General features: G+C 34.5%; 1 protein-coding gene across 7 annotated transcripts in view; it reads right to left on the reverse strand.

The window, feature by feature from the left end:
* Tdg (Thymine DNA glycosylase) overlaps positions 1-27,462 on the reverse strand; it is a 126,670-nt gene that overhangs the window by 14,540 nt on the left and 84,668 nt on the right. For all 7 annotated transcript variants that reach the window (XM_081762109.1, XM_081762106.1, XM_081762108.1 and 4 more), the window contains 2 exons: positions 12,182-12,331; positions 3,702-3,844 (listed from right to left, as the gene is read on the reverse strand). In XM_081762109.1, the coding sequence (XP_081618235.1) occupies positions 3,702-3,844; positions 12,182-12,331 (293 nt within the window). The remainder of the gene's footprint in view (positions 1-3,701; positions 3,845-12,181; positions 12,332-27,462) is intronic.

Genomic DNA, 27,462 nt, shown 5'->3' on the forward strand with positions numbered 1-27,462 from the left:
CCCATCCACCGAACTCATCCGACTGGAATAAAACATGCATGGTGGTAGCTTTGATCGGTGTATTAGCATGAGAAATATTACGTTGTGCAGTCTTTGAGTTCCCGAGTTATATATAACTAAATTTTTAAATCTTGGACATAACAAAAACATAATAAATAGCTTTTAAGTAGCAACAAAAGGTTAGAAAAAATTAAAATCTAATAAAGGGCGGTTATTTATTACTATGCGTATTTCACTTATTGATATCCTTAATTTTCTTTTAAGTTATTATCTAAAATTCAAGAAAAAAGAAAGGCGTGAGCTGAGCGAAGAGTCTTAGGCTAACGGGAAGAATAATCCACTTTCAACCAAGACATTTCGATTTTTAGCCAGGAAAGAAGAAAAAATCTAATTATATCTGCAAGATAATGCTCTCCCGACAGTTAATCGAATAAGAATATGCTGGAATGCATTCCTTTACTTTATACGTGTATGAATACTTGGTCTATAGTATTTGAGTGCAATTTTTACGTAAAGAAAGAGAATATTGTCGGTCAAAGTGTTGTTCGGGCATTAATGTTATTCTTTTGTTGTTTGAAGTTATTAGGTTGATAATAGCAAGTGGTCTCTATTTTAAGAAATTAGGAACAAAGGCTCTTGTAAGTGAAACAGAAAAAGAGGAGTGTTCGATTGATGCAAGATCACTTCTGGATATAGTTAGGGTTGCCAGATTTTGTAAACGAAAAACCGCGACACCAATCTCAGGCTATATGTAACGTATAGGTTCCTACTCATTTGGTCAGAATCAATTAACTACCTGTCTTTTCCAGGTTTCTATTCTCAATTTTCCAGTTTATTCTATACACAGTTAACACAAATGAAGACCCACAAAGGGTGTATAAAGAATGTGTAAAGGTAATAAAGAAGTGCTGTCTGGCGTCCCTTATTTCGAATTCCAATTTTTGTGTTTAACAGGTCTAAATACTACGCCAATTACGACACACCCTCCCATTTATGATTGAAGAGATACTTTTCTTTGTTGCGTCATCACTTGAATCAGAAACATTCCCTAAAAGAAATACAAATTCAGTATTTAGTAAGAAAAAATATATTTACGTTAAATTCAGAACGATAAACAAAAAGTAAACCCTCCTTAAAGACTTACGCAGGCTCTCGAAAAGTTTTAGGTGAGACATCCTAGATCTTGCAGGCTATTTTTTTTTTCAATCTGCAGAACGAAAACCGGGACAAACAGGCGTCCCGAAAGCCTTTTTCGGGACAATAAATTCTTTCATTGAAACCCGGGACGTCTGGCAACCCTAGATATAGTATATTTGTGTAACTAGATGTTAATAAATTTCCAGGTTAGGGTTATCTTGATATTGCATACTAGATAGAACGTAGAAGTTCGTCCATCAATTTTGAGGGAAATAGATGTTCTTAAGTACCAATACAAGTTCGTATTAAGATATTCTTGAGACAAACATTATAATAAAAGCAGAACCTTTTCAATATACAACAGTTTTAAGTATACTATCGGTAGTTGTTTTCTTTTGTATTTTATCTTTCAGCGTATTAGGCTGCGTACACATACAGAGTTTCTATCTGCAGATACCTCTTATTTTCTTCGATTATTATTCTCTACCTTATTAAAGAAATGGACTTTTATTTCTCTTACATTTATCTTCACATTTTTCCACGATGCTAAATTGCATTTATCCTGAGTGATTATCTTGCGATTTCTGTCTATTATTATTTTTTTAAACTAAATTCCTGTTTCATTTTAACTTATTCGGAGTGCAATATCTCCACTTCCAATTAATAATATTTAAGATTGCTACGCTACTGAGTTTAATCTCCTCTACAGCTCTAGAAATGCCGTGAATCTGTGAGTGTTTCTTGTAGATATAGTACAACGTTAAGTATTCAAGAGCACTTATTAGAAGTGTTGGTCCTCAGTTTGTGCAAAAGATTCATGGTTCCCTCAGCCTCTCGAGACCTTTATCTATCTAGGTACTTTATAATGAGAAAATTGTCAAAACTCACTTTTTCTCCAGACACCTATGTTTTCACAGCAAACACAGCAATATTTTATACAAACTGGCAGTGGTGACAATACTTGATTTTCCATTATAATATTGTCACCTCCCCCACTTGTATTCTTAAGACGCAAGAATGGGACAGGGCATATGCAAATACAACAGGAAAGTGAGCAAATGAATTAGGCAATTAATGAATCCACTTATACGAAGTTTCTAGTCGACTGAACCACGGGATATGGAAAATTGATTAAGATATTGACCCGATAGTCATACCAAGCTAATAAAAGTATGGCAAAAGGAAAGAAAAAATTCTACTAGTGATTAAAATCATTTAAAGCAATACTGCCTAGGTTGCAAGTACTCCGCAACATGCGTCTTGGTTTCGTAAACAATAGAAATAAATTGAAAATTGTGTACGCAGAAAGTTCATATTGTAATAGTGCACGTGGTCTTTACATCTTTCGTTTTGTGGTGAAGAGAGAAAAAAGTTCTGTTTTCTTTCTCCTCCTGGCTGTTGTCGCTACCGTTAAACTGAAACGCTAGTGGGAGCAGGTCAAACAGTATCACGTAGGCTTTATATACTTCACGAGCTTAAACTGCGAACAAACGCTCATGAAACAGAAAAAAAAAAAAAATATGCCAGGCAATCGGTCAAAATGTGTACAACAATGGTTTAACAAATTTAAGAATGATAATGAATCGGTTCAAAACGCACCACGTAAGGAATGTCCACAATATGCAAAGAACGAAAAATTAAAGGCAACTATTGCGGCCAATAATGAGGCATTTGGAAAAGCACTCAATTGCTGTGTAGGGGCACCTGCACCACCTTAGAAAACTGTATAAAGTGGGACAGTGCTTCCCACATGTGTTGACAGCGGCTTAGAGAACTATACGAACATACGCCTGTGTTCCTTTTGGTAAGGATCCATTTCTGGAAAGAGTGCTGACATGAGATAATAAGTGGGTTTTTTACGATACTCCACGGTGATGTCCACATGAACTCATTTGCAAACAACCAAAGCTACAATTACACCAACAGAAGTTTAGGCTCTATGTTTACTAGACTGCTTGAGGTATCGTGAACTGTTGCCACTGTCCTGACTATCAATGTAACTGTGTATTTGCAGCGATTGGAACGAGAGCATAAAGAATTGACAACAGAGGAGCAAGTCATTGTGGATCGCAGAGATAATATTATGCTTTAGAATAATGCGAAGCCGCACTATGCAAGGTCAAACGTGGTACCATTAACTTGGTAGATCTTTCTACTGCATCCCCGTATTCCCCGGATAGAGCAACGTGGGATTAGCATTTGATACATTCGTTAGATAGCCATCCGCGTGGATGATTGTTTCGAACCCGTGATGACGTGACACTAAACTTCTTAGGTTCACATTTCGCTGAGTTCTACCATTGCGAGATAAATACTCTGCTCGAGCGTAGAAGCCTATTGCTACTAATAGGGACTATTCTTTATTTTCTAGGCACGTTTTCACTTCATGTTATCGTCTCTCTCTCTCTTTGTAGGGTCAAAAAGCAAGAAAACGATTTTTCAGTACCTCATACAAGAATTAGTGTTATTCCACAATATAATTTTACTAAACTATCTTTACCTTATCATTCTTATTAATACTTGTCATGGGGGAAAAATAAAACTAATAACAAATATCAACTTACCGTATTAGTACCTTCTACGAAATCCGGTTGCCTTCCAAACGTAAAGTCTTTCTTCCCGGAAAACACTTCATAAATGAGCTTCCCATTGAACACAGCAATCTTAGGCTTAAATTTCTGTAACTTCTCCAGTAACACTTGACTGCCTGTTAAATAGAAACATGCAACAACTGAAAGATATATATAGTAATATAGTGTCATTTATTATACTCCGTGGTCAAAATCTCGATATGAAACTATTCAGTTCTCTCAATCTTTTCTTTTTATTTCTTAAGTGGAAAAAGAAAGGTGATATTCTTGTATTAGTTATTTCCTAGATTCTGACATTTTCTGCTTTCGTATTTATATCATAAAAGAGAAGACAAAACTTTCTTTCAGTATTAGAAAATATACAACCCTTGGAAATAATGAACTCTATCGTAAATATAGTAGTGCTGTTCACTGTAGAAGCGAGGGTAGATTTTGTTTAAGTTGCAGATTTTCAGCATCTTACTACCAGGTAGTTTAAAAACTAGTGAGCCTTTTGCGCACGAGATGGCATTAGTATCCCAAATCTCCGAGTATGTCAATTGCAGTGGGTGAGGCCTAACGTCATTTGACAACTGACAATTCAAGCTAGTAGATGTCCAAAAAGTGTTTGAATTCTTTCAATCACACGTGTGGTATTGAGCCGTTAAGATGTGTAACTTTCCGCAAAACTGTGCTACATTTTACAATTTAAACTTCGCAGGCTCGGGAATAAATTTGTGTTGTCTATGGATAAGATAAATTATCAAAAGCAACAGGCAAAAGATGGTTCACTTACTTTCAATCTGGAAATTTCAATGCGCAAAGAAGCACAGCAAAATTGAATGGTATTCTGGCAAATAACTAGAAATACTAGCATGAAGCAGTCATCACATTGCCAATGACCTAAACATCCATCGCCAACTAGTGATGAACCATTTGGAGAAAGCTGGCTATAAAAAGAAACTCGACATGACCTAACTTACAAACATTTACTCGATCGAATTTCTATCTCCAAATCTCGATTAAAACAACGCAAACTTACCATTTCCGAAGCGGCTGACCACAAGTAATGACAAGTAGATAACCTGCGACGAGAATATGCGAAAAAGATCGTGGTTGAAGGAAGAAGCTCCACAGTTTGTGACAAAACTCATACTGACGCCAAGGAAGGTTACACATCTGGTGGGATTGAAAGGGCGTCGTGCATTACAAACTGCTGCCGACACGCGACGGGCAGAACGAATAGTGTACTGTCGACAATTAGCGCGAGTGTACCTAGCAATTCACAACAAACGGCCGAAACTGGTTAACAGGAAAGGTGTCGTATACCGTGTTGACAACCCCAGACCACACATAGTTTTAACGACCCAACAGAAATTGAGAGAACTTGCCTAGGAGGTTTTAATGAATCCAACTAAGAGCCCGGACCTGGCACTGCCACTATCATTTGTTTCGGTCTCTGAAGAACTCCATGAATTGTATCAATTTAGTTTCAAAAGAGGCGTGTAAATACTACGTGTTACAATATTTTGGCCAGAAACCACAGAAGTTCTAAACCAATGGGATTGTGGTTGCCGGAAAAATGGTAAAACGTCATCCAACAAAACTGTGTATATTTGATTTCATAATGCTATTTTCAAATCACAATAATCCATTCTGACCTTTAAGGCTCAATAGTTTTTAGACAACCTGGAAGATTTGATTCTTTTAGAAGAAAATTACAACAAAAAATGTTCTTAAAGCTGTAGGGAATAGAATCTCGTAACTATAAGTGATGCCAATCCCAAGCAACAGACAATGTTGTGAATCCTCACAGATAGCGAACAACAATTTTTCAAAAAATCTAACCATTTCTAAGAAATATATATACACGCAGTATATTCTTCGAGGTGAATGGATTAACTCCTTTCCTTCTGACTGATTTCAATCCTAAACAATACATATTGGGGAAGCCTCAACGTACACACACTGTTAATGATAATCATGGTTTGATTTACTTATTTTCTCTTTATTATTATTATTATTATTATTATTATTATTATTATTATTATTATTATTATTATTATTATTATTATTATTAAGATTGGATGAATTTTGCATTGGTTCAGACTGGTTTCGATCCCAAGCAATAGCGTAAAGTGTTTGATCTTTTTACAACATACACGCTATGCTTCATTAAAAAAATTAAAAAATTTTTATAAAATTTGTCATGAAACATATGTTTTAGAATTGAAAACAGTTCACTACCACCCTCATTCTTGACGGATTTCAATCCCCCCAAAAATAGGATCTAATCTTAGGCCTACAAAGAACGGCGTGTTATCCAGAAGCATGTTCTTAAAATCTGGAAGTAAATTCACTTTTTGCTCCTGACTGATGTCAATCTAAGCATGGCTTCCATTGAAAAGTCTCGAAGAAAACATACGCTTCGTGGAATTCTGTAAATTTCTAAAAAAAGATATAGTTAATTTCACTGGTCAACAAAATTTGAAATTTTTATCTCATAAGGGGAAACAATGGGTGTTTCTGATTTACTTTTTCGTGCTGATTTCAAATATTTTTACAGAACTTTTCCATCACCCAGAGTTTCCATCATCCAAACATTTCTCGTGTCTATACACTGCAGTATTATGATATCTTAACTGAAATTACATGTAGTCACTTAAACTGTATGTGAATTGGATTTTCAGCTGTACTTCACTTGAGGAATATTTCTGTCTTTAGTGTCCAGCAGTAGTCTGCCAACATATTTGGACACCAATTACCCTGGCATTTCCGCGATGTCCTGGTGGAAACGCTCCCCGTGTTCGTCCTTCACAGTCCCTGGTTTTTAGGGAAGAAATCGAGATGGGAGTGCAGAAAGTGTATTTTTCAAGACAGATTACATACCATTATCTTGTAGTTCTCAATCATTTCACTGACAAGTTCTCTGTAGTTATCAGACCTGAAGTTTCCTACGAAGTTTGTTACAACTTTTTTTTTTTGAGGAAACCCCAAGCAGCTGGTTCTTGCATATTTAAGTGGTTTTCAAATTGCGCATCTTTCATCAGTTCCGTTATTTGAGGGCCAATAAATAGTATCTTTTTTTTTTTAGTTTTTTTTTAGTTTAGTTTAGCTTTACTGAAACCTTGGGAACTTTTTTTTCAGGAGGAGAAATGCACTGTCATCACGATTCATTGCTTTCAAAAGTTCTTAATAAGGTCTAGTTTAATATGCAGTGTCGACAATAAGATTTCTTTTTTAGAACGTACAAGTGGTTGGTGAAGAACATTTTTTTTGTCTTAGAATAAGTGACTCTCCCTTTGGCCAGTTCTTTTTAATACAATGATTACCTTTATCTCTGCTATTCCACTTGCAAAAGAAGCAGCAAAATTTAGTAAAGCCAAGCTGTAACCCAAGTGAGATGACTGTAACTTTCAGATCCTTACATATCTGCCAAGGAAAATTGTCATATGTGATAACGGATAGTTAGAGATTCATATTCTCATAATTTTCCTTCAAACCGACTGCATGGACTAAAGGAATGGATGGATATATATTTTGATTATCAAGTAATACTCCTTTCAAACTTGTTTTCGAGAAGTCTATGAACAAACGCCAATCAACAGATTTATGCTTAATACCCAGTTACTGGAACAAATTCTCAACATCATTGCAGAAAACTAGGTCCTTCTCTTTAGAAAACAAATCCTCAAATTTATTTTTGCGTTGGCGGAAAAGACTTACTTTGATGTCACCCTGCAGTAGCTTCCATCCTTTTAATCTTAAGGCGAGTAATTCTGCCTTGCTTTCACTTAAACCAAGATCCCGAACCAAATCATTTAAATCCTCCTGTGTTATAAAGTGAGGTTAATTTATAGCATTATCTTCCGCAAAATCTGAATCATTCTGTAATTCATCCTGAATATCAGGAAATTCTTCAGTCTTTGCTGTGTCATCTGGTGGAGTTGGTATGGGATGTTTTGGCCCAAGAAGCACCGGTCGAATTGCTGAATCTAAAGATGGATATTTAACAGTATGTCTGGATTTCGAACTTATTACAGAATATTTGTGAAGCAGAAGTAACAGTCTGTCAAACGATTCTTAGGTTCGCACCATATCAAAGAGACTGTAAAAGGCATATGACGGGATCCTTTCAGCCAGCCAGCTAATACTCTTACGCATTAGGCACAACAGATTTCCGGAGTCCATGCCTTGTTCTAGTCTATTTTGTTGTTAAAATAACAGTCATAAGCTCTTATTCGAGGAGTAAGCTTTCGCCTCTGTGCTTTGAAAGTCAGCTCACCACACACATAACAGAAGTTATTTCTATTAACACACTTTCGAGACATGTTTCTTATGCAATATACACTTTTAAACTACTCTTTATAATGCACTGCTATGGACGGTATTAAACACTTCTAACACAATTCAATTGATAAAGGAAGAGAGCACAGAATTAGCTTCTTTTAAGAAAGCTTCTATTCATCTGTAAATTTTACCTTACAATCACAGTTTTGTAGGGGAATGTCACTGTTGTAACTCGTGAATTCAAGGCAAAAATTACCAAACGTTATAAGTCAATTATTGACACAAAGAAATTAAATATAAGTGTAACACACTCCTAATCAGCATGTTATATACAACAAATGCTAATAAACAGTAAAAAAAAAAAAATCTTTTAAAAAAAAACAAAAAGGTTGGTGATGGAAAATTTCTGGCTTCATTTTTGGAATCAGCAGATGAAAATACTTACGAAACATCCAAAATTGTGTATGTAACAAAATCATTATTGGCCATTGTTTTTTTTTTTCTTTCTTTGTAGATAAGGTGAATTCATCTACTTGCTTCGTCTATCTTGAACAATACGTTAAGTTTAACTTTTAAACAAAATACGCGATATATTTAATGAAAATCGCAGAATTTTTACATGGTCTAAAATGGAATATATTATATATATATATATATATATACACATACACATATAAATATATACACACATATATATATATATATATATATATATATATATATATATATATATATATATATATATATATATATATATATATATATATACACATACACATATAGTACATCTTCATATTATTGGAGGCTAAATTTTCCTGTCATTTTTGACTGACATATGCTCCAAAGGGTGGGATGTCTTAAAAATATACATAACAATGTATCAAACTCGAATACTTTTACAAAAGTGACCACGTTTTCTTTCTCTCTCTCTCTCTCTCTCTCTCTCTCTATATATATATATATATATATATATATATATATATATATATATATATATATATACAGTTTGGCGCTAAATTCGTTGTACAAAAGCAGAGGAGTGATTCCTGAGAGTAAAACAAACAAACAAAAAAAAGTTCCGATAAACACAGAGCGAAAACCCCATCGTTTACGTGTTATAGGCTGCCGAAAACATGAAAAAATGAATTTTAAAGGTCCATAGGTCCAAAACTATGGGATCTACTGTAGTCGGGTCAAGGTGCTTCCACAACAATTTTTTTAGAGGGAGTTTGACTGCGGGCCTATGGTATAAAGTACTCTCCAACTACCTCCATAAAAATTGTTGCGTGAGTACCTTAGAATTCTAAAACTTGTATTTTTGATAGGGCACATACTAGCTCGTAAGTGAAGTCTTGACCCGACTACGGTAGGTTCCATAGTTTTGGAGCTACTATGTACCTTTAAAATTCATCTTTTCATGTTTTCGGCAGCCTATAACACGTAAACGATGGGGTTTTCGCCCTATGTTTATTGGAATTTTTTTGGTTGTTTTACTCTCAGGAATCACTCCTCTGCTTTTGTGCAACGAATTTAGCGTCATACTATATTATATATATATATATATACCGTAAATACGCGCGTAATTTTCGCCCTCGCATAATTTTCGCATCCCAGTTATGAAGGGCATTTTCTGTATATCTTATTTTCCTCGCGTAATTTGCGCACGCGAGGATTTGACAGTGATTTGTAAGAAACCACATGACTTCTTAATCAATTTTTTAATGTTATTTTTCTACAAATTTAGGGTTAGTTGTTTATTGTCAATTCTTGCTACAAAGAAAATGTGTACCGGTATTTTCGTGTTATTTTGACTGGGGAAAACTTAGATGTTCACTGATGTGACCATTTTTTTTCCTCGCATAATTTACGCACCCTTGTTTCAAAACAACTTTTTTCCTCTAAAAAAGTGCGAAAATTACGCGAGTAAATACGGTATATATATACACACACACGCCATTATGTATGTGAGAAATCTTTGAAGTCGGGAATGAAAGTATTCCTTTATTTTCGACCGATTTCAATAAGGATGACTGGGCACCTCTAAAGAAAATATACACTGAAATATATGTTGACATCGAATACCTTTTTACCAGAGTTATAATGGAAAATTGCTTTGTTTCAACATTACGTATATATGAAATCTTTCACCAGATTTTCATAAATATCTGGGAGGCAATTGAAGAAATGAAGGAGCTTCCCAACTACGTCATATTGATGTACGAATATACACATTAAATGTAGTTTACCAACTTCATACAACAAAAAATTGTATGAATATACGATATTATGTATGAAGATGACATTCCCATATTCGCGACGTAGAATATAGTTTTCAGAGCTACTCGCAGTCAAATATTAGTATTACAGAACTCGTATATTAGTTCCATACAGAGATTTTGACCTAACTACTAAAAATATTTAATTCAATTTCATACAACTGTTAATAAAAACACTGTTTCCTCTTAGTGAAAAGTATGATTCTGTAACTTCGCGCAACTACTTTGTATAGCTGTAAATATTGCTACACATATTTTACTGTTATATTCGTTGATGTACGTAATATATAGTGGTGAAGAAATATAATTTGTTACATCTATGAACACTAATTTGTACCTCAAAAGAAGAAAAAAAAAGTCTATTTCAATAGCACAAGATTATAACACCAAAATGAAGGGCTAACCAATACTGAAGAGATATTTTACGAAAGCACAGAACAGAAACGGAATTATTTCGATTAAGTATGAATATACGTTGCCATTTTTTATAGTCGAACTCCCGTGTTATGAAGTAATGATTACCAAGAGATATTTTAAATTTAAACTTCTCATTAAATATAGCAAAAAGTCTCAGGAAAAAAAAAAACTCGGTAATGGACATACGTATTTGAAAGAAAAAAACAATGCAAACGGATAGAGAAATCTAATCTTACCACAGAAATAGTATATGCAATATATGGGTTTTGCGTACTTCAGAATCACTCATTCCAACCATACATGCAACTCAACGGACTACTATATTTAATTAAAAACGAAGTCACTTGTTCCTCATACTTTCACTTACGGACATGATTAAGAAACATGATAGCAATGCTTATATACGTCTATGTAAATAAAGTTTTACTTTTATTGTGTTAAAATATCTTTCAAACTACTATTACTACTACTCGATTTCAAATAAACTTATTTCGCATAAATTACGCTGGGTGAAGGAAACGGCTTGTGAGACCATCTGAAAGTAAATTTGACATCAGTCTGTTCTTTGCCCCAATTTGAAGATTAATCTACATTACATAATTTCTATATAAGAACAAATTATGAACGATTTACTGTCCTAAAAGATAGTTCCATATACATTAACTCTCAAAAATGGAAAGTATAACGGTTAGAAACTTTATCTGGCTGGGAGGTGAGCTCGTCTCAAAGCTGTATAATGACATCGTTCAGAAAGCACACAGTGCTGAGGAAGACATTGGAAAGAACAAACGACTGGGTTCATATTTTAGTTTTACGATCAACCATTATGACCTGTACACTATTAAAAAGTAGTCCCGATACAAGACGCAAATAAAATGAAATTTCCAGGTTAATGTTCCACGATTATGCTCTAAGGCTAAGGGAGACTGTGATGATGGTAATGAATGAAATGGTAGAGTGAAGGAGGTGGAAGAAAACAGGATAGCCCAGAGAAAATCCACGCACACGGTGTTTGTTCCCCATAAAATTCACTTGGGACGAGCTAGGATCGCACCAGGGACACCACGCACCAGAGATGGGAATTCTACCAGTGCGGCCTCCCGTAGAAGATCGAATTCAGGATAAAGCATACCAAAGGTAAGAGAAATTATTTTTTGTTGGTTTTGCGTGTATCATTTCACTATAATACACATACCATTATTAGAATGATATTCAGATTAAATAGGGATTTACTGGAACAATCGCTTCTTTATCTTCCTTCCTCCTGTGATACCTTGCTAACAATTACAGTATATTGTGCCTGCACGGTCTCGTTACTTGATGTTGATGTTCAAAGGGAGTAAATGAATAATTCACTTATTTTTCATCTTGAAGTCACTATCGCTCTTTAATTACTTGGTATATTCCAAATTTAAATATTAACACTAGTAGTAATACAGAAGTAGACTGCAGCATAGTAGTAATAATGTAGTAGTTACTATATTCAATTACCTTCTTTAATTTCTTTCCTTGTTAAGTCTGCACTTCCCTTCGTGGCACGTGAGACCATATTCGTGAACCCGATGCCGTACTGAAGTAACTTATAGTCATCATCAGCAGTCATTGGTTCTGGAGTAAGGCCCGAAAGATACAAACATTTCCCTGCAATGAACAGCGAAATACATTTAACACTATGCTTTGAAGACAAACATACACAAGACTGATATAACAAATTGTCGATAAGCAACTTGCAAACGCTATTAACTTTACTGCAAAACAAATACTACATACATTAATACTAAAAGCTATGGAAAATACAAAACAAAGTGACGTTAACAGTAAATTAAAAAGCTGAACATAAGTTAGGAAAAGGAAGTAACAGGGTTTCACTAATAATGTTAGATTAATACACTCAAAGGAGAAGAGGGGCTAATGAAATTATGGGGAAAGTATAGATAAATCTATTTAACTCATTATTGTTCTTATATTTAATCAGAAACATTCGGTACAGTTTCTATATACATATGCTTTTTTCTTTGTATTCATTTGTAAAGGAATTTTAAACTTATATATCAGAAAGTTCACATTTACTTTGTGATTTCCACTGACTTGATATAGTAACTTAAGATGGATTTTTCAAAATAATAATAATAATGCTGTAGTTACTCATATATATTAAAGCTAAAACCGATATTAATTTTTTTTTTCATATGACTGAATTTTTTTTTACTACTATTTATTTGAGCTTCTTCATGGGTAAGCTGTTAGCGTACGTGCCTATGGCATGGGAGGCCAGGGTTCGATTGCGGCGGGAGCTCATGTGGTTTAGATCCCACGCTAAGCTGTAGGTCTACGTTCCATATAGCCTCGCTGCTGTGAAAAGGACGCTAAACTCAAATCAAATTTTAAAAAATCAAAACTAATATTTATTTGATTTACTTTATAATTTTAATCCCAAATACGAAGACATAACTACTATTTCACAAATATTCTCTTGGGCTATATTTACGAGTAGTTTCCTTTAAACAACAAGAAGGTTGCTCAGGTATTCTTCGATTTAACAACTACATGCATCTAATCAATTTCACTATATTACTAACTTATAACAGAATGTGTGTGCTTAATAGACATTACCACTAATCTAGTGGCTCAAAAGGAAGCAACAATAATGAGCTTGAAATTGATACATGACTTTATGGCATACCCCATAAGAGGTCAGAATGTTATTCTGAGTATTTTTTTTTTCTACAATGTTGACGAAAGTATCATGCAATAAGGAAAAAATGAGGAGGAGGAACAGTTGTACGGTATAACTATTAGCTACATTTTACAGCTGATTAGTTATCTTTTAAAAGTACTTTACATAACTGGAAGATAAAATCTTACAATTAGTAGTAATCAGAAGGATGTTACAATTATTAGTACCATACAACTACGTACAGAGACACAAGAAAAGAAACAACATAAAGATGGTGGCCATTATGTATTTTTACCACTTCAACAGTTCTAGATACCTAATTATACACACATACAATATTTTATATATATATATATATATATATATATATATATATATATATATATATATATATATATATAAAACAGACTTTTTCTACTTAATGCCCTTTTTACTTTCTACATTTACGAAAGGAAGGAAACACTGTTTAATGAAAATTTGTAATCTTTAGTAAGGTATAAGCGATATTCATATCAGTAAGTCTTATTTAAGGTTCTTCTGTACTCATATTCTTTCGTTTTCAAAGTGTAGTATATTTTGTCTTTTAAAATAATTATGTTCCGTTTACATTTATTAAGAAACAATGTCGATAAAACGGGTTAGCTAGATACACAAATCTGAACAATAAATCGTAATAGGCTTCATCGAGCATACGGAAAACAAACATAGTGTACTTACGAGTATAAAACGTCAGTTAATTCACATTCAGTTCATCATGAGTCTTCACTTCTTCAATATCAACTCAGCAAATCGAATTTGTACTCACGGCTTACTGAAGCTGTATAAACGGGATCTGTACAATGATGGCTGAATTACAGAAACAATGGAAATACAAGGATAAATAAATTAAGGGTGAGGATATATTTGGAATAAAAACTCATTCCTACTAAAACTTTTACTTTTCGTCTGGTATTCTAGTAATTATACTTGCCTTTAAACTATAGATCAACATATTATGATGGTGAAGTGACTGAAAATTTAGTGCACCTGTGTAAAGATAATCAGAAAACCACGGAATCTTAGTTGAAATATATACAAATGTAGGATATTTTAGCATCTAGTACCAAGTTGAACTAAGAAATAAATTCTTATGGGATACTAGTTAAAACTGTCACTACGTCCTACTTGAACTTCCAAAACAAAGAAAGAATTAAGTTCCGTGAGATATGAGTAACATACTTCTCAGTGAAATATACAGGCAGTTACGATTAACCTCTAATTTTTACCAGCTGGTAATTAAAACGTAAAAATTTAAAAATCAACTGAATTAGTATGTTCTTTGATACTCAAACAGTTTTATACTTGCGGATCATTACTACGCATTTAAAAATGTTAAATAATATGCAACGACTGCATTAAAAAGAAAATTTACATGAGAGTTCTTGTTGCATTTACGTTTGCAATTAGATCTATAAGAGCAAACAGCATTTTAGTGATACTATTTTTATATCTGATAACGTCCTATTTAACGAGTTCCCCATCATTTGGGAAACTTGTGTATTCAACAAAAGAAGAAAATGTTTTAGGTTGAATGCAAGGCAGAAATGCACGGCGTCCAAAACCGTACACACTTCAATTTGTATTCATCAGTAACTTATCTTGGCATTCTTGAAATCTCTAATATTGGTACATTTTCTGACAAGTTGATGCATGTGTAGTATTAAAGAGACAGTGTACTTCTGGCACCATCAACCACCTAGATTTTTTTTTTTTCCTTTGTTACGTTCTTGAACAGAAGATCGTCGAAGGACAGGAACATTTTTAATAAAGAGGGATAAAAATAAATCTGTGGAATTGACTCAATAAAACAGCATTTGATCTTACTTTATTGAACTGCCCCCACATATGCCTCCAGCATATATCATCTTTTCAGGATGATAGCAGTATGTTAGCGATGTTGCTGATGGGATTGTTGAAGAAGGCGGTCTCTGCCGTGTCGAAAACTTAAAATAACAGATGGGAACTGGAGCAAATATATGTGGAAGTCGCAATTATGTTCCTAGGTCAAAGGTCTTCAGAGACTGAAAACCAGGAACACTATTTCCACTTAAAGCTGTTCTAAACTGTTACTATATATGGTTGAAACAAAAGAATTTCGAGGGTATGGAACTCATCAAGAAAGAAGAAAAAAGTAAAATACTATTATTCGTAGTATTCTACATGGATTGTTACTCTAAACAATAGGATTACATGGAAAAATTGGAGGAACCTACACATAGGATTTCATTAAAATCGGATTAATTTCACGAGTTATCGTGGGACAGATAGATACACAAATATTGATGGAGTCTATAGGCAGAAACTCCTTATCACTCGCTTCCAGCTATGTTGTACGAGCATACAACTACATAAATGGTACTTACTATATAAACGCTAAATCGAACTAAAAGCTATATTCCTTTCTTTTAGCCACACAGTGAACTATTTAACTAGATAACGCGAATTATGTAAAAATGAAGTATTTTCGAAATAAATGTTACAAACAAAGTTAAATGATTTTATTTAATGGAGGTAGCAGTCCGGATGTCTTATTTGGAAGACTATGAGCATTTTCGTTGTTGTTTTCGGAAGACGACGAATTGAGAACACGCCAACACAACATAATGCTGCGTACTGTCAACTATTTCCAGAGACTTAACCTTCACAGATCTTAGTGTGTAATGTCTGACTTATGTATCTTCATAGATATATTCAACATATGCTTCTTAACTTCTGTTATTTCATTAGGTTACGATACTTGAAATTTTACATTTGCATTTATGTATTTTGAGGCTTCTTAAACTGTAAAACTTTAAGAATCAGGTTTCACGGATTGTTCTGTTCTGTTACAAGCTACTTTTTTGTTGATGCTATGCATGCCAGCAGATGTACCGTATAAACAAGTGAATATTATCAACACATTGTGATGTCAAGTGAAATAAAACGTAAACGAAAAGTCATATCAAAATAGTGCAAATCTTCAAATAATCAGTGCAATTCTTCTTTCTGATTATTTGGATTGGAGGTGTCGAGCTCATTCTCACTTCGCATATGTAGTTGCTAAATATAACTTTACAGAAAAACTTATGATCTCATTGAATAATGATACAAAGCTACGAATCAAAATCTCGATCTTCTTTCACAATCACAACAAATGAGGAAATACTATAGGACCGATATTATATTTTCCGCTTGAGACCGAGGAAAAACCTTGAGTCTGGTGTGATAAGAAATTAGACTATCAAATGCAAGCGAAGTTAGATACTAGATTACGCGAGCAGTGCACTTCAATCGTGGTGGACAAAGATATCTACCTTAAGTAGTCCTAATATGAGAAGCGAGTTCAAAAGGTGTTAGTAAAATGATATACAAGAAAAACAGAATTGTGGCTATTTTGAAGGGATACTATTTGCTCTACTCTAATATAGAAGAACAAGTATAAAAAGTTATAGGAATACAAACAGATTAAGAAGAAAACATTGTTTTCAAATTTCTTGCTTTAAAGACGTCTTTCCTACTATGGGTACTTTGAAGATCTTTTCTACATATCAACTGCAATTACAATGATACTCGCTGAACATATATTAATTGAAATACTGAAGGGTGAAGTATTTAGCATAACAGATACTGTACAATGAAGTAGAAAGAAAGGCCTAGTTTAACACAGTAAAATTCAGATACTATAAGAATATGATACAATACAAAAGTATGTTAGCTTGATAATACGACTATACTTGTTAAAAAGCATGCAGACAGTAAAAATAACAGTAAACAAATATGAAAGAACAAATTGTTAGTATCATTACAATGCATCTTTAATTTCAACTATATTCCTTAACTCTGAACGAAACTTGGGAGTTATTTATTCGAATACATCAGAAGATTTGAATTGGCTAATGTTAAATACGCGTTTTCTTTTTCTGCCGTTTCATAAGTTAAAAAAAAAAAAAAAAAAAACTTTTACTTGGACTTCACTATATTAATCATACTAATTATTATTTTCTTTTATTGGCTGCAATAATCTTATAGTAACAAGCGTACCAAACATACAGGGTGAATCATTTATCTCAATACGACCTTGTAAATTTTAAAACTTACAAATACAAAACGCTGAAATTTCGATCATGCAAATATAGACAGGGGAACATTACTTGACATACTCTTCAATACCATCGAATTAACAGTGTTGCCAACCCAACAAACAGTTGTATTTTTTTTTTTTTTTAAATAGCACTACGCCAGGTTATTACATATTTCAAATATATAGGTAACACAGGAACTTACAATTTCACGCTTATTATGCAGTGGTCCAAACTAAGGACCCAACAGTATCACAAACATCAAGAAACAACCAAATTTTGGAAAATTCTACAACAGTAATTACGCAAGTGACATGGACGTGGTAAAACACACCGAAAGCACCTCATTTCGAATACCACGGTCATCATATGACTTATTTCGAGTAAGTAGAGACAAAGTTACAAGGAATGGTAAATTCGTTTTTTTTTTTTTTTTTTTTCAAAGAATTTTATTTCGAAAAAGTGCTGAGATAAGTATTAAATCCTGTTAAATAGATGATTTCCAATAGACATAGATATCATAATGCCGTTTACAGTAATTGATATCTCAAATCATATCGGAGATATGAAAAAATTGCTAAGTTTCGTGAACGTTTTAAAGCCATTTTTGATTTACTTTGCTTCTATGACAAAACAATCACAAAAAGTTCTCGGAATTACATAATTTTAAGCAGTGCTGCAAACTTCACAGCATTTGCCATATTTCCAGAACGATTTGAGATACCACGTTGGTGTAAACGGCACTATGATCTTCACATCTATTGAAAGCCATCTATGCAATTGGACGAGGTACTTATTTAGGCAGCTTTTCAAAACAAAAGCTTATGAAAAAAGTCAAATTTCCAATCCCTTATATATATATCTTTGTTTCTATTCATGCGAAATCCGTCATATCAAGGATATAGTATTAGATACTAAAGTACTTTGGATATATATTGCCATGTCCGTCTCACTTGCGTTGTTACTGCTATAGAGGTCATCAAAATTTGAATGTTTATAATATTGTTGCGTTCTTAATTTGCAACACTGAATAACAAATCCTATATTCTAAGTTTCGTTTACGACGTTGATTTCAAATATGCAATAAACTGACTTAGTGCTATTTGAAGAAAACACACTTTATGTTGGGTTGGCAACACTGTTAAGTTGGTGGTATCACAGAGTATGTCAATGTTTCTCTGCCGATATTTGCATGGTAAACAATTTCAGCGTTTTCTGTCTATTAGTTTAAAAGTTACAAGGGCGTATCAAGATAAATGGTTTATCTTGCATATATATAACAATAATACGTCAGTAAACTTTCACAATTATTACGAAAGTTACACAAGGAGTATAAAGGTGTAGTGTGTAATATATTTTAAGTAAACAAAACTACATATGTACACAAGTTTTTTTCTTTTCTGAAATCCAGACAACATGACACAAAATGTGTTAGCGGATGTCAAGAAAGTGCCACGTCATGCTTCATACAAATGACGTAAATTATAACCACGTGAGGGACACAAATGTCTTCTACGAGAGTGGTTAATCATGGGTGGGTGGTATTAATACATGCAAGACCATTTTTATAATGAAGTGCCATGTATGGTCTATTCCGTTCGGTAAGTACACATCAAATGCACAGGAAACAGAGAATGGCACACGGAAGGCACATAAACAATAACTTATGCGCGGTATTATCATCAGAAAGCTAGAAGTGGGGAAAAGTCAACAAGTTGTGGGTTTTAAGTATAATTTCCCAACTGAGAACAAGATTCCAGGAGGGGGAAAACATTCGAAGGCAATATGGGGGACGTTGCTTACGTATCACAATCCAGCGTGAGGACAGCTATCTGGCATTAAATGGTCGATGATACACAATCACACTAAATCTGCATTAGCTCGAGACCTTGCAGCAGCTTCTGTGACCCATGTCTCCAACAACCTGTGTATTGATAGCTACATGAAATGTGTCTTTATTTCAGGCGACTCACTGGAGGCGCTCCACCACATCACGACACTGTAAATACCGCTTAACATGGTGTCTAGTCCACTGTGAGAGAATCCACGATAATGAAGTGGGGTACTCTTCAATTATGAATCATGATTCATTCTGTAGAATAATTCTCAACGCCTGTACATATGGCGGAGACTAGAAACACATTATGACCCTGTCAATTAGGTGGAGCGAGATGTGGCGGTGCATGGTCTAAGGCAACATCATGTTAGGGCCACGGATATCCTGCATGTGTCCCCGCGAGGTACTGTGAGGGGTACGGTCTCTACGAAAGTTATCCTGCAATATGTGCGACCCTTCTGTAGTGCATATGGCCCTAGGTGTCGTCTAATAGAAGATAATGTGGGTCCACACATGACGCAGGTAGTTGAGGAATACCCGGAACATGAGAATATCATGCATTTGAAGTGGTCCCATGCTTCCCGGATCATTATCCAATGAATATGTCCGAGATGCCCTTGGACGTCGGATTGCAATTCCAAATCCACCACCTCGGACTCCGTATGACCTCCGACGGACCTGTGCAAGAGTGGAATTACAAAACGAGCTGCTGGATGACCTCGTCTAAAGTATGAGAACACGCTGTGCAACCTGAAGAGGCGTTCGGGGTATTCCAACCCCACACCAAAAATTTCTGACTATGTTAAACCGGACTCATGAGCAGTCGATAGGATGAGCTCTCACGAAGTAGGTGTCTTACAGTCGCCCTCTGCAGTGTTTCTGTACCATTTGAGCCTCAGTGTGGTCCCTGAGTCTCGCTTCTACACGTCATATTCTACAGTTCGGCATCGATCTCCCGTTTTCATTCATGCGTTACTTTCCCATCGTGTCCCTTAATTTTTGGACATGAGCATACATTCTAGTAAGTGATGTATCTGTACACTTATATTTCTAGGACTGCACGATTTTATGTCTCCATCAAATAGATTTAACTGCACTGGGGATTCAGAAAGAATTTCGTTGAGTCTAAAATATAAAAAAAGAGAGAGCCTGGCAGATTTTATTAACATAACACAGTAACTAACCTGCGTTATGCCGTAATATTGAACATGATGGAATGATTTCGAGAGCCGCTTCTACTATCTTCGTCAGTTACAACGAAGATATTTAATCATATTAAATATTATGGCATAATACAGGTTAGCTTCTTTTTCGTTACGACTAAATTAATTTAACAATCTTTCTAAAGAGTAAGAATTCATCTTTTTGATTTTGATTGCTTTTTGTAGACTTTACCCTATCATGAAAGATAGTACCAGAAAGAGGCGACCACACGAGCAAAAAATATGTATCAAAATGCTTACACGAATGATTTTATTGATCAGAAAAAATGAAAAATGAAATCTTTGAGTTTTACGTTCCACGGTTATGCTGGCTAGGCTAAAGGAGACAGTGATGATGAGAAATAAATGACAAAGTGGGAGGAAACGGGAGAACGCCAGGAAAACCTACGCACAGGGTGTTTGTTCACCACAAAGCTCACTTGGCGCGAGCTGAACCCCAAGGACCCCATGCACCAAAGGTGAACGCTCTACCACTGAGTATTGATTAGAAGAGATTAGAAACTAAACACTGGGACATTAATTACGTTTCTAGTTCTTATTAGTTATATGTTGCACGTATATGGAATAGTGATATTTTGTAACTACTTCCTTCTCTTTTCCTTTTTTCTCCAGAAAATATAAACTTATTACTACAGTTATGACCTTATACATGCTCTATGAGAATATGAAATTATGAAGTAGATTTTACGGTCTGTTTACTAGCATGTCTTCTATTGTAAAACTGAAAGCTTTTTTTTTTTTTTTTTTTTTTGACCAATCGTAAATTTCTATACAGTTATTACAATTGTGGAGTGTTGGTAAAAATCTGCGCTATTACATACACACGAGGTCAGTCTCTCAATCAACTTATCGTACCCAAACGAAATAAAGGTTTGTACGGGCGAAGAGCATTTTGGTTACAATTTAACAAAATTCACTCAAATCCTTTCAAAAAGTACAAAAAATACGGTTCAATTTTGTAATCCCCTTAGCTCGTGTATTCAAATCCTTTGGTATCTGCATTTTTCCCTTACGTATTCATATACACATTTTACTCTACTATACATAATTCCATATTGTTCACTTCTATTTTACTTTTTTAAATCCTGTCTGTATTACGTTTTACTGTTTTCCTGTTATTAGAGGAATCAAAGCACGTAAATGTAGGGAACGTGCTAAGCTTTCACGTAACCCTAATACACAAAGTGCATTCTCACGCAATAAATATGCTTCTTACGTTAGTTCTGGGTGCACTTTTAATTAGAATATATTTATCGCTCGATTTACTCTGTCCGTCATTGAAAATAGAAGTATTCATTACTAACTGTTTTCTAGAAGTCAAAAACGCTAACTATTTAATGACGAGGGATTTTACTACATGGAATAATAATATATATAATGTAAGCTGAATAAATTTACAGAACATACATTGTACTAATTTCACATATGCCACGCACACAATTATAGCTACAACAAAAACAGGGTGCAATCATTACTCCTTTTGCAGTTTCAAATTCTTCACTACTGAATTTTATCTATCTGCTCATGCTTTCTGTTTTCTCTTTCTACTATCGCCAACAAATGCGCACTTCTCTATTACAAACAGCTCACGAACAAGCAAGTTAAGTATCAACAAATTCATCACTGCAACTTTGCTTGAAGAGTAGATATCACAGAAGGAGAAGTATTATTATGAAAGGACTAATTTATTCTTTATCTTCTGAATACACTTCCTTAGCTTAAAGAAAGCTTTTTCTCCCACTACCAAGTAGTTATTACTTAAAGAGCATATATACTCACAAATAAAACATGCTTTTTCAACGTCTACTCTAAAAATTTTGTTTAAAATAAAACTAACTAACGGCATTCGAAGCAATTCTATTATTTCCTTATAAATATACATTTATTAAAGGCAAGTTTAACACATTATGTTAACATTACTTAACATGCAGATTTATTCTGATTTTCATTTTTTTTTTTTTCAATATACAGCCTGCAAAGAAAACAGCATCACCAAACTTCTTAACGTATGAATAAACGCTCCTCTTTCTCCCTCCCCTGAGCTATACGCTTCCGGAGTTGTAAAAAATAAGCTTTTGAAACACACAGCTCCAAAATTAAGATTCAACTTACGCGGTTCAAGATATTATATACAATTAATGTAAGATAACCCTAAATCTAGAATTGTACGAACCTTGCGGTGCTTATGTGACAAATTTTACAAGAGTAGGTTGAGGAAGAAATTCCTCTGCTATCCAGCCTTGTGTTATAAAATTCGTTGTGTGGATAACATACGGTTCGATTGTATTGGAGTGTTAGTGTCTCTTTGAACATTAAAGCGTATGACAAGTGGATCTACAACTTAATGTGAGATCCGAACCATATGAGCTCCCGCCAAGAAACTAACCCGAGTCTCCTACGCCGAAGATGCGTACGCTAACCATATAGCCACGAGGGAACTCACGTACGGTTCGAGACCATAGCTATTTCGAGACAACTTACACTAATCTGTGACTTGATAGGTCTAAATTTTCCGAAATTTTGTCGCTTAAAACACTAAAAGAATGTAATTTTTGCCCAATATTCATTAAAACTTTCTCTTTACCTTGATATAATCATCTCTGGAAGTTTTGTAATGTTATTTTTTTTTCCAAAGGCTGTATATTGTTATTCGAAGAAACATGCGTTACAAACGAACAAAAAATCCGTTAATATATATTGTTTGTACTAGAATATTGCATGCTGTATAAGCATTTTCAATTCTCATCATTACTTTTTCCCACCTCTACCACCCTTGTACAGGACCATTCCAGTTTTATTTTACCTTACATACCTCCTCCTCAATACAGGAACCTAGTACTTCTTCGAAGTACTCTTTGCCTTGTGTCTGTGAAATATGAGAGAAATCAAATAAATAATTCTAATTTTTCTTTAAAAATAAATAAATAAACAAAAGCCAAAATTAAGAACCGTCGTAGATAATCCTGGCCTTCCCCAAGACCTTGATACATTCTAAAGCAAGCGTAAATATGTTAATGCAACTAAACGATCATGCACAACTTTCCATGCAAACTGTATTATTCTAACATTTCTTATTAGTTATATATTTGTTTAGTTATGTTTTTCATGCTACATAAATTATGACATTACCTTAAACACTATGATCCGATTTTCTTACATTATAGTTTCTTTCTTAACTTTTCAGACAAAATTACAGAACATAAACATAAGAAATCACAAACATTTGTTTCAACAAAATCTGTAGCCATACAAATGTAAATAAAACAAGTCATGCACAGACACATTGAATTATTCAGGACAAAATTTTACAATCTTTTAAATATGACTCTGGACACATTTTTATTTGCCTTCCTTTCTACCTTTTATAAAATCAGCCATCAAATCTAGGCTATGTTATGTCAGCTTCAACATCTACCATATTTTCCCATTAGAGAGTTTATTGATTGGAAAACTAAGTACTCGTAAAAACCTGTAAAAGCCATGACAAACATCACAATACACAAAATTAAAGAGGAACCAATCACAAGAAGGGTACAGGAAACTTAAGTACCTCGAATAATCTTTATTTTTCAAGAGTATGTACGTTGTTTTACCAGAAACGAACAGAATGTAATAAACTATCAAAAAAGCAGGAAAGTCGAGAACTGAAGATAAACAAACTTACATTAAAAGTACACAAAATAGGATTCTTATTATCACACTGTTCTCAAACTAAACACGGAATTAATACTCCCACATGATTACACTGACAGAAATTCGTATCGCAGTAATAGATACAATATCAAAGAGAATGAATAATAAATATTTTTCTACTTTTGTCTTGACATCATCAAAAATTAAACAGCATGTATGATTAATTGTAATAGCTCCCATCACGTATTTATCTGAAAGAAAAAAAAGAAAAAGAAAAAAAAACGACAGTGATGGTAGAACTGAGCAAGTGACAATATTTGTATCGTGTATTTGGGAAATAGTATGTATGATTAATTGTAACAACTCATGTAATTATCTGTAATAAAAATCAACAGCGACGGTCCCCAATATCCGCATCGTGTATTTGGATTTAAATCATACTTCCCTTAAAGGGAAGGAAAACATATCGCCTCTCTAAAATTACATCTGAAACCTTCTCAGCATCTTATATCCACGAGTCAGGTCTCATTTCGATCGATAGTTAAAACTTCAAAGGAAATCTATCATTGTGTAAATCCCTTACGTCAATATAATTCCAAGGGAAGAAAATTCCACAGTCATCGGCATGTGGGAACCAAGGAAGCGTCATCATGCTATTGACACCTATAAAAAAAAAGCCGCAAGACTCATCTCGAGATCAGAAAAGTGGTCAGAAGACCAATGGATAATAGTCGCCTAGTAGCAGTCCATAATTAGATAACAAGCAGAAGCTCTCCAGTGAATTTCATCCAACTGCTAAAACTTCATCAGAGTGTGTATTTAACACCTATTGAAACTTGGTGATGCAACAATCCTCAACAACTCTCAAAGCCAGTATTAATAGCCAATTAGGGATTGTATACAGTGACCCCTATGTGCATCTATTTGACTAATTGTATTCATTTAGATTTAATTAGCGAGTGGCGAATTCTTACTTCTTTTTTAGAATCTTTTTTAAATTTTTGTTTACGCTACTTCCTTTAGAAACGAATTTAATTTTCAACTTCACACACATTCATCCGTATAATTCTACTTACATTGTCATATTCATTTAAAATACTGTATGTCTACTCCTTTCATTATTATCTTTCGAACCATTAACAACCTGCTTTACCAACTAGAAATTTAAAGAAAAGATTATAATAAATTTGTCGATTGTCTGTCCGTCGACAAAGGGCATTCGTGTTGTGTAAGTTTTGCACAACTAAATCGCTGCAAGCACTTACCACAACATTTATTTACAGCTACGGAAGTGTGTTTCGTTTTAAGTAAAAAGTGACTGCGTAGCTACTTTCGAAAACATTTAAGTTTAAGTGTTAGTGGAAACTATAAGAAACAGCCCACATTCAGTATTTTGATCTGGTTTATTTCTTCATACTCAACTGGTCTCATTAACACCATCAAGTACACAATCTGTAAGAGAAAGGGGGGAAAAAAAGAGAAAAAAAATCCACAACTACCTGAAAAGACGATTTTAAACATTTACCATTTACGTTGAAAATATTTGTGTTCCAAAGATATTTCCTTTTCAAGCCTACTTATGCAATAATTAACGCCCACACACATTAAGTTCAGGGTTTCTTAATACATTTTCCTTTGCATTCCTGGAGGCGAATAATCTACTCAACTGACTTTAAAAGGATATAGGATATTTAATAGGATATATATAGGATATTTTTAAAACTTCGTTTATAACGGTTAGGAAGTGATTTTACACATGGAAACAAACAAAATGTCTATTAATAAAGACAAAAGAATTTTTTTTTTTTCGCGTTACTGGGGAAAGTCTTCGAGAAAAGTAGCAGCAAAACGATAACTCATAAAAGTGTTCCGACAGGCAGCTCACAACGGAACATAACGTGAACTTTTTTTAAGATGTAAGAGGCAGGAGCATACAATAAGTGCGCAAGGGCTTTCTCTAAGGACGCGAGTGATTGTGTGGAGGTCATGAGGGAAGAGAGTTCAGAGGATGTATGTGGAGTGACCGCTCACACACAAACCAATATCCGCATGTGAAGATAGAGGAGAAGTTCTTGCATGGCCTGATAGGAGGGAAGAGACGCTGAAGTCCAAGATGGTCAGGTGAGTTGTGTTTGCAATGGTTCGGAACAATTGTCAGGTGGAAGATGGTGATGCACTTCGCGTATCCCCCCCCCCCCCAAAAAGGAAGGGTTAAACAGATGCATGCCATAATTTACGTACAGTAAACGGCAGTGTATACCTGATTTGTACACGAGAGGCAAAGGGAAAAACGCATCAGATACAATGTTCAAACTATTCGTCATTGATCTCATTATACAAGTGACAACAGCAAATCAGGTTCTGCCTGTAACAGGCTAAATACTTTACCGACTACAACACAGTAAAGTAGCTTTTGTTCGATGTTTTACAACTGCACTACTGCACGAAATACCTCATGCGACGCGAAGAACTTTGACCATAAGCTCCAATGGCAACAACTCGTGTTGTTCAGCTACTAACAACATATATTGTCAAGTTCCCTTAGCGCAAGCGCAAAAATGTCGTGCCGAGAATATAATACGCAGACTGCTGATGACTGGAGAGAGTAATATGGTGCAATGAGTCATATATCTATACTTTTTCCAACAATAGGTAGTGTTTATGTATGGAGAACGCCCAAAGAAGAGTATGTTTCGTATTGCCTACTTTCCACCGTTAAACATGGCGGCGATTCTGTGCTGCTGTGGGCGGTAAATTCATGGTTCTGTTGGTCCTATTACTCGCAAAGGATGACATTTTAGGTGGCCACATGAATGATCCTATGTCTTCCAAGATAATAATGCGCCTGAACACACAGGAAAGCTTGTTCAGGCGTGATTTAAGCAGCAACAGGCTGAACTTCAACACCTATCCTGGCCTCAATACTCCAACTTGCACACTATTCAACATCTATCGTCAGTTTTAGAGCAGCGAGTCCAATGCAGATGTCTTTCTCCTCCTCCTCCGTCATTGCTGAGTCAACTGAGTATCCCACTACATGAAGAATGACAAATTATTCCTTTGTAAACGATCCATGATATATATGCCTCAATTACGCGACGAATACAAATTGTACTAACATTAAAGATGGCCCAACCGTATTAATAAGGTAAATTGAATTTTATTAACGTGGTTCTAATATTTTGGTAACTTCTGTATATTTACTGAAACGCACGCAAATTCCCTCCACCATGCACAGTAGTCCACAACAGGGAAAACATTCACAGAAATACATTTTCCAACTTGTTGATAAATATGTAGTCTAA

Source organism: Thermobia domestica, chromosome 6 (genome assembly GCF_964235325.1).
Source record: "Thermobia domestica chromosome 6, izTheDome1.hap1.1, whole genome shotgun sequence".
Classification (NCBI taxonomy): domain Eukaryota; kingdom Metazoa; phylum Arthropoda; class Insecta; order Zygentoma; family Lepismatidae; genus Thermobia; species Thermobia domestica.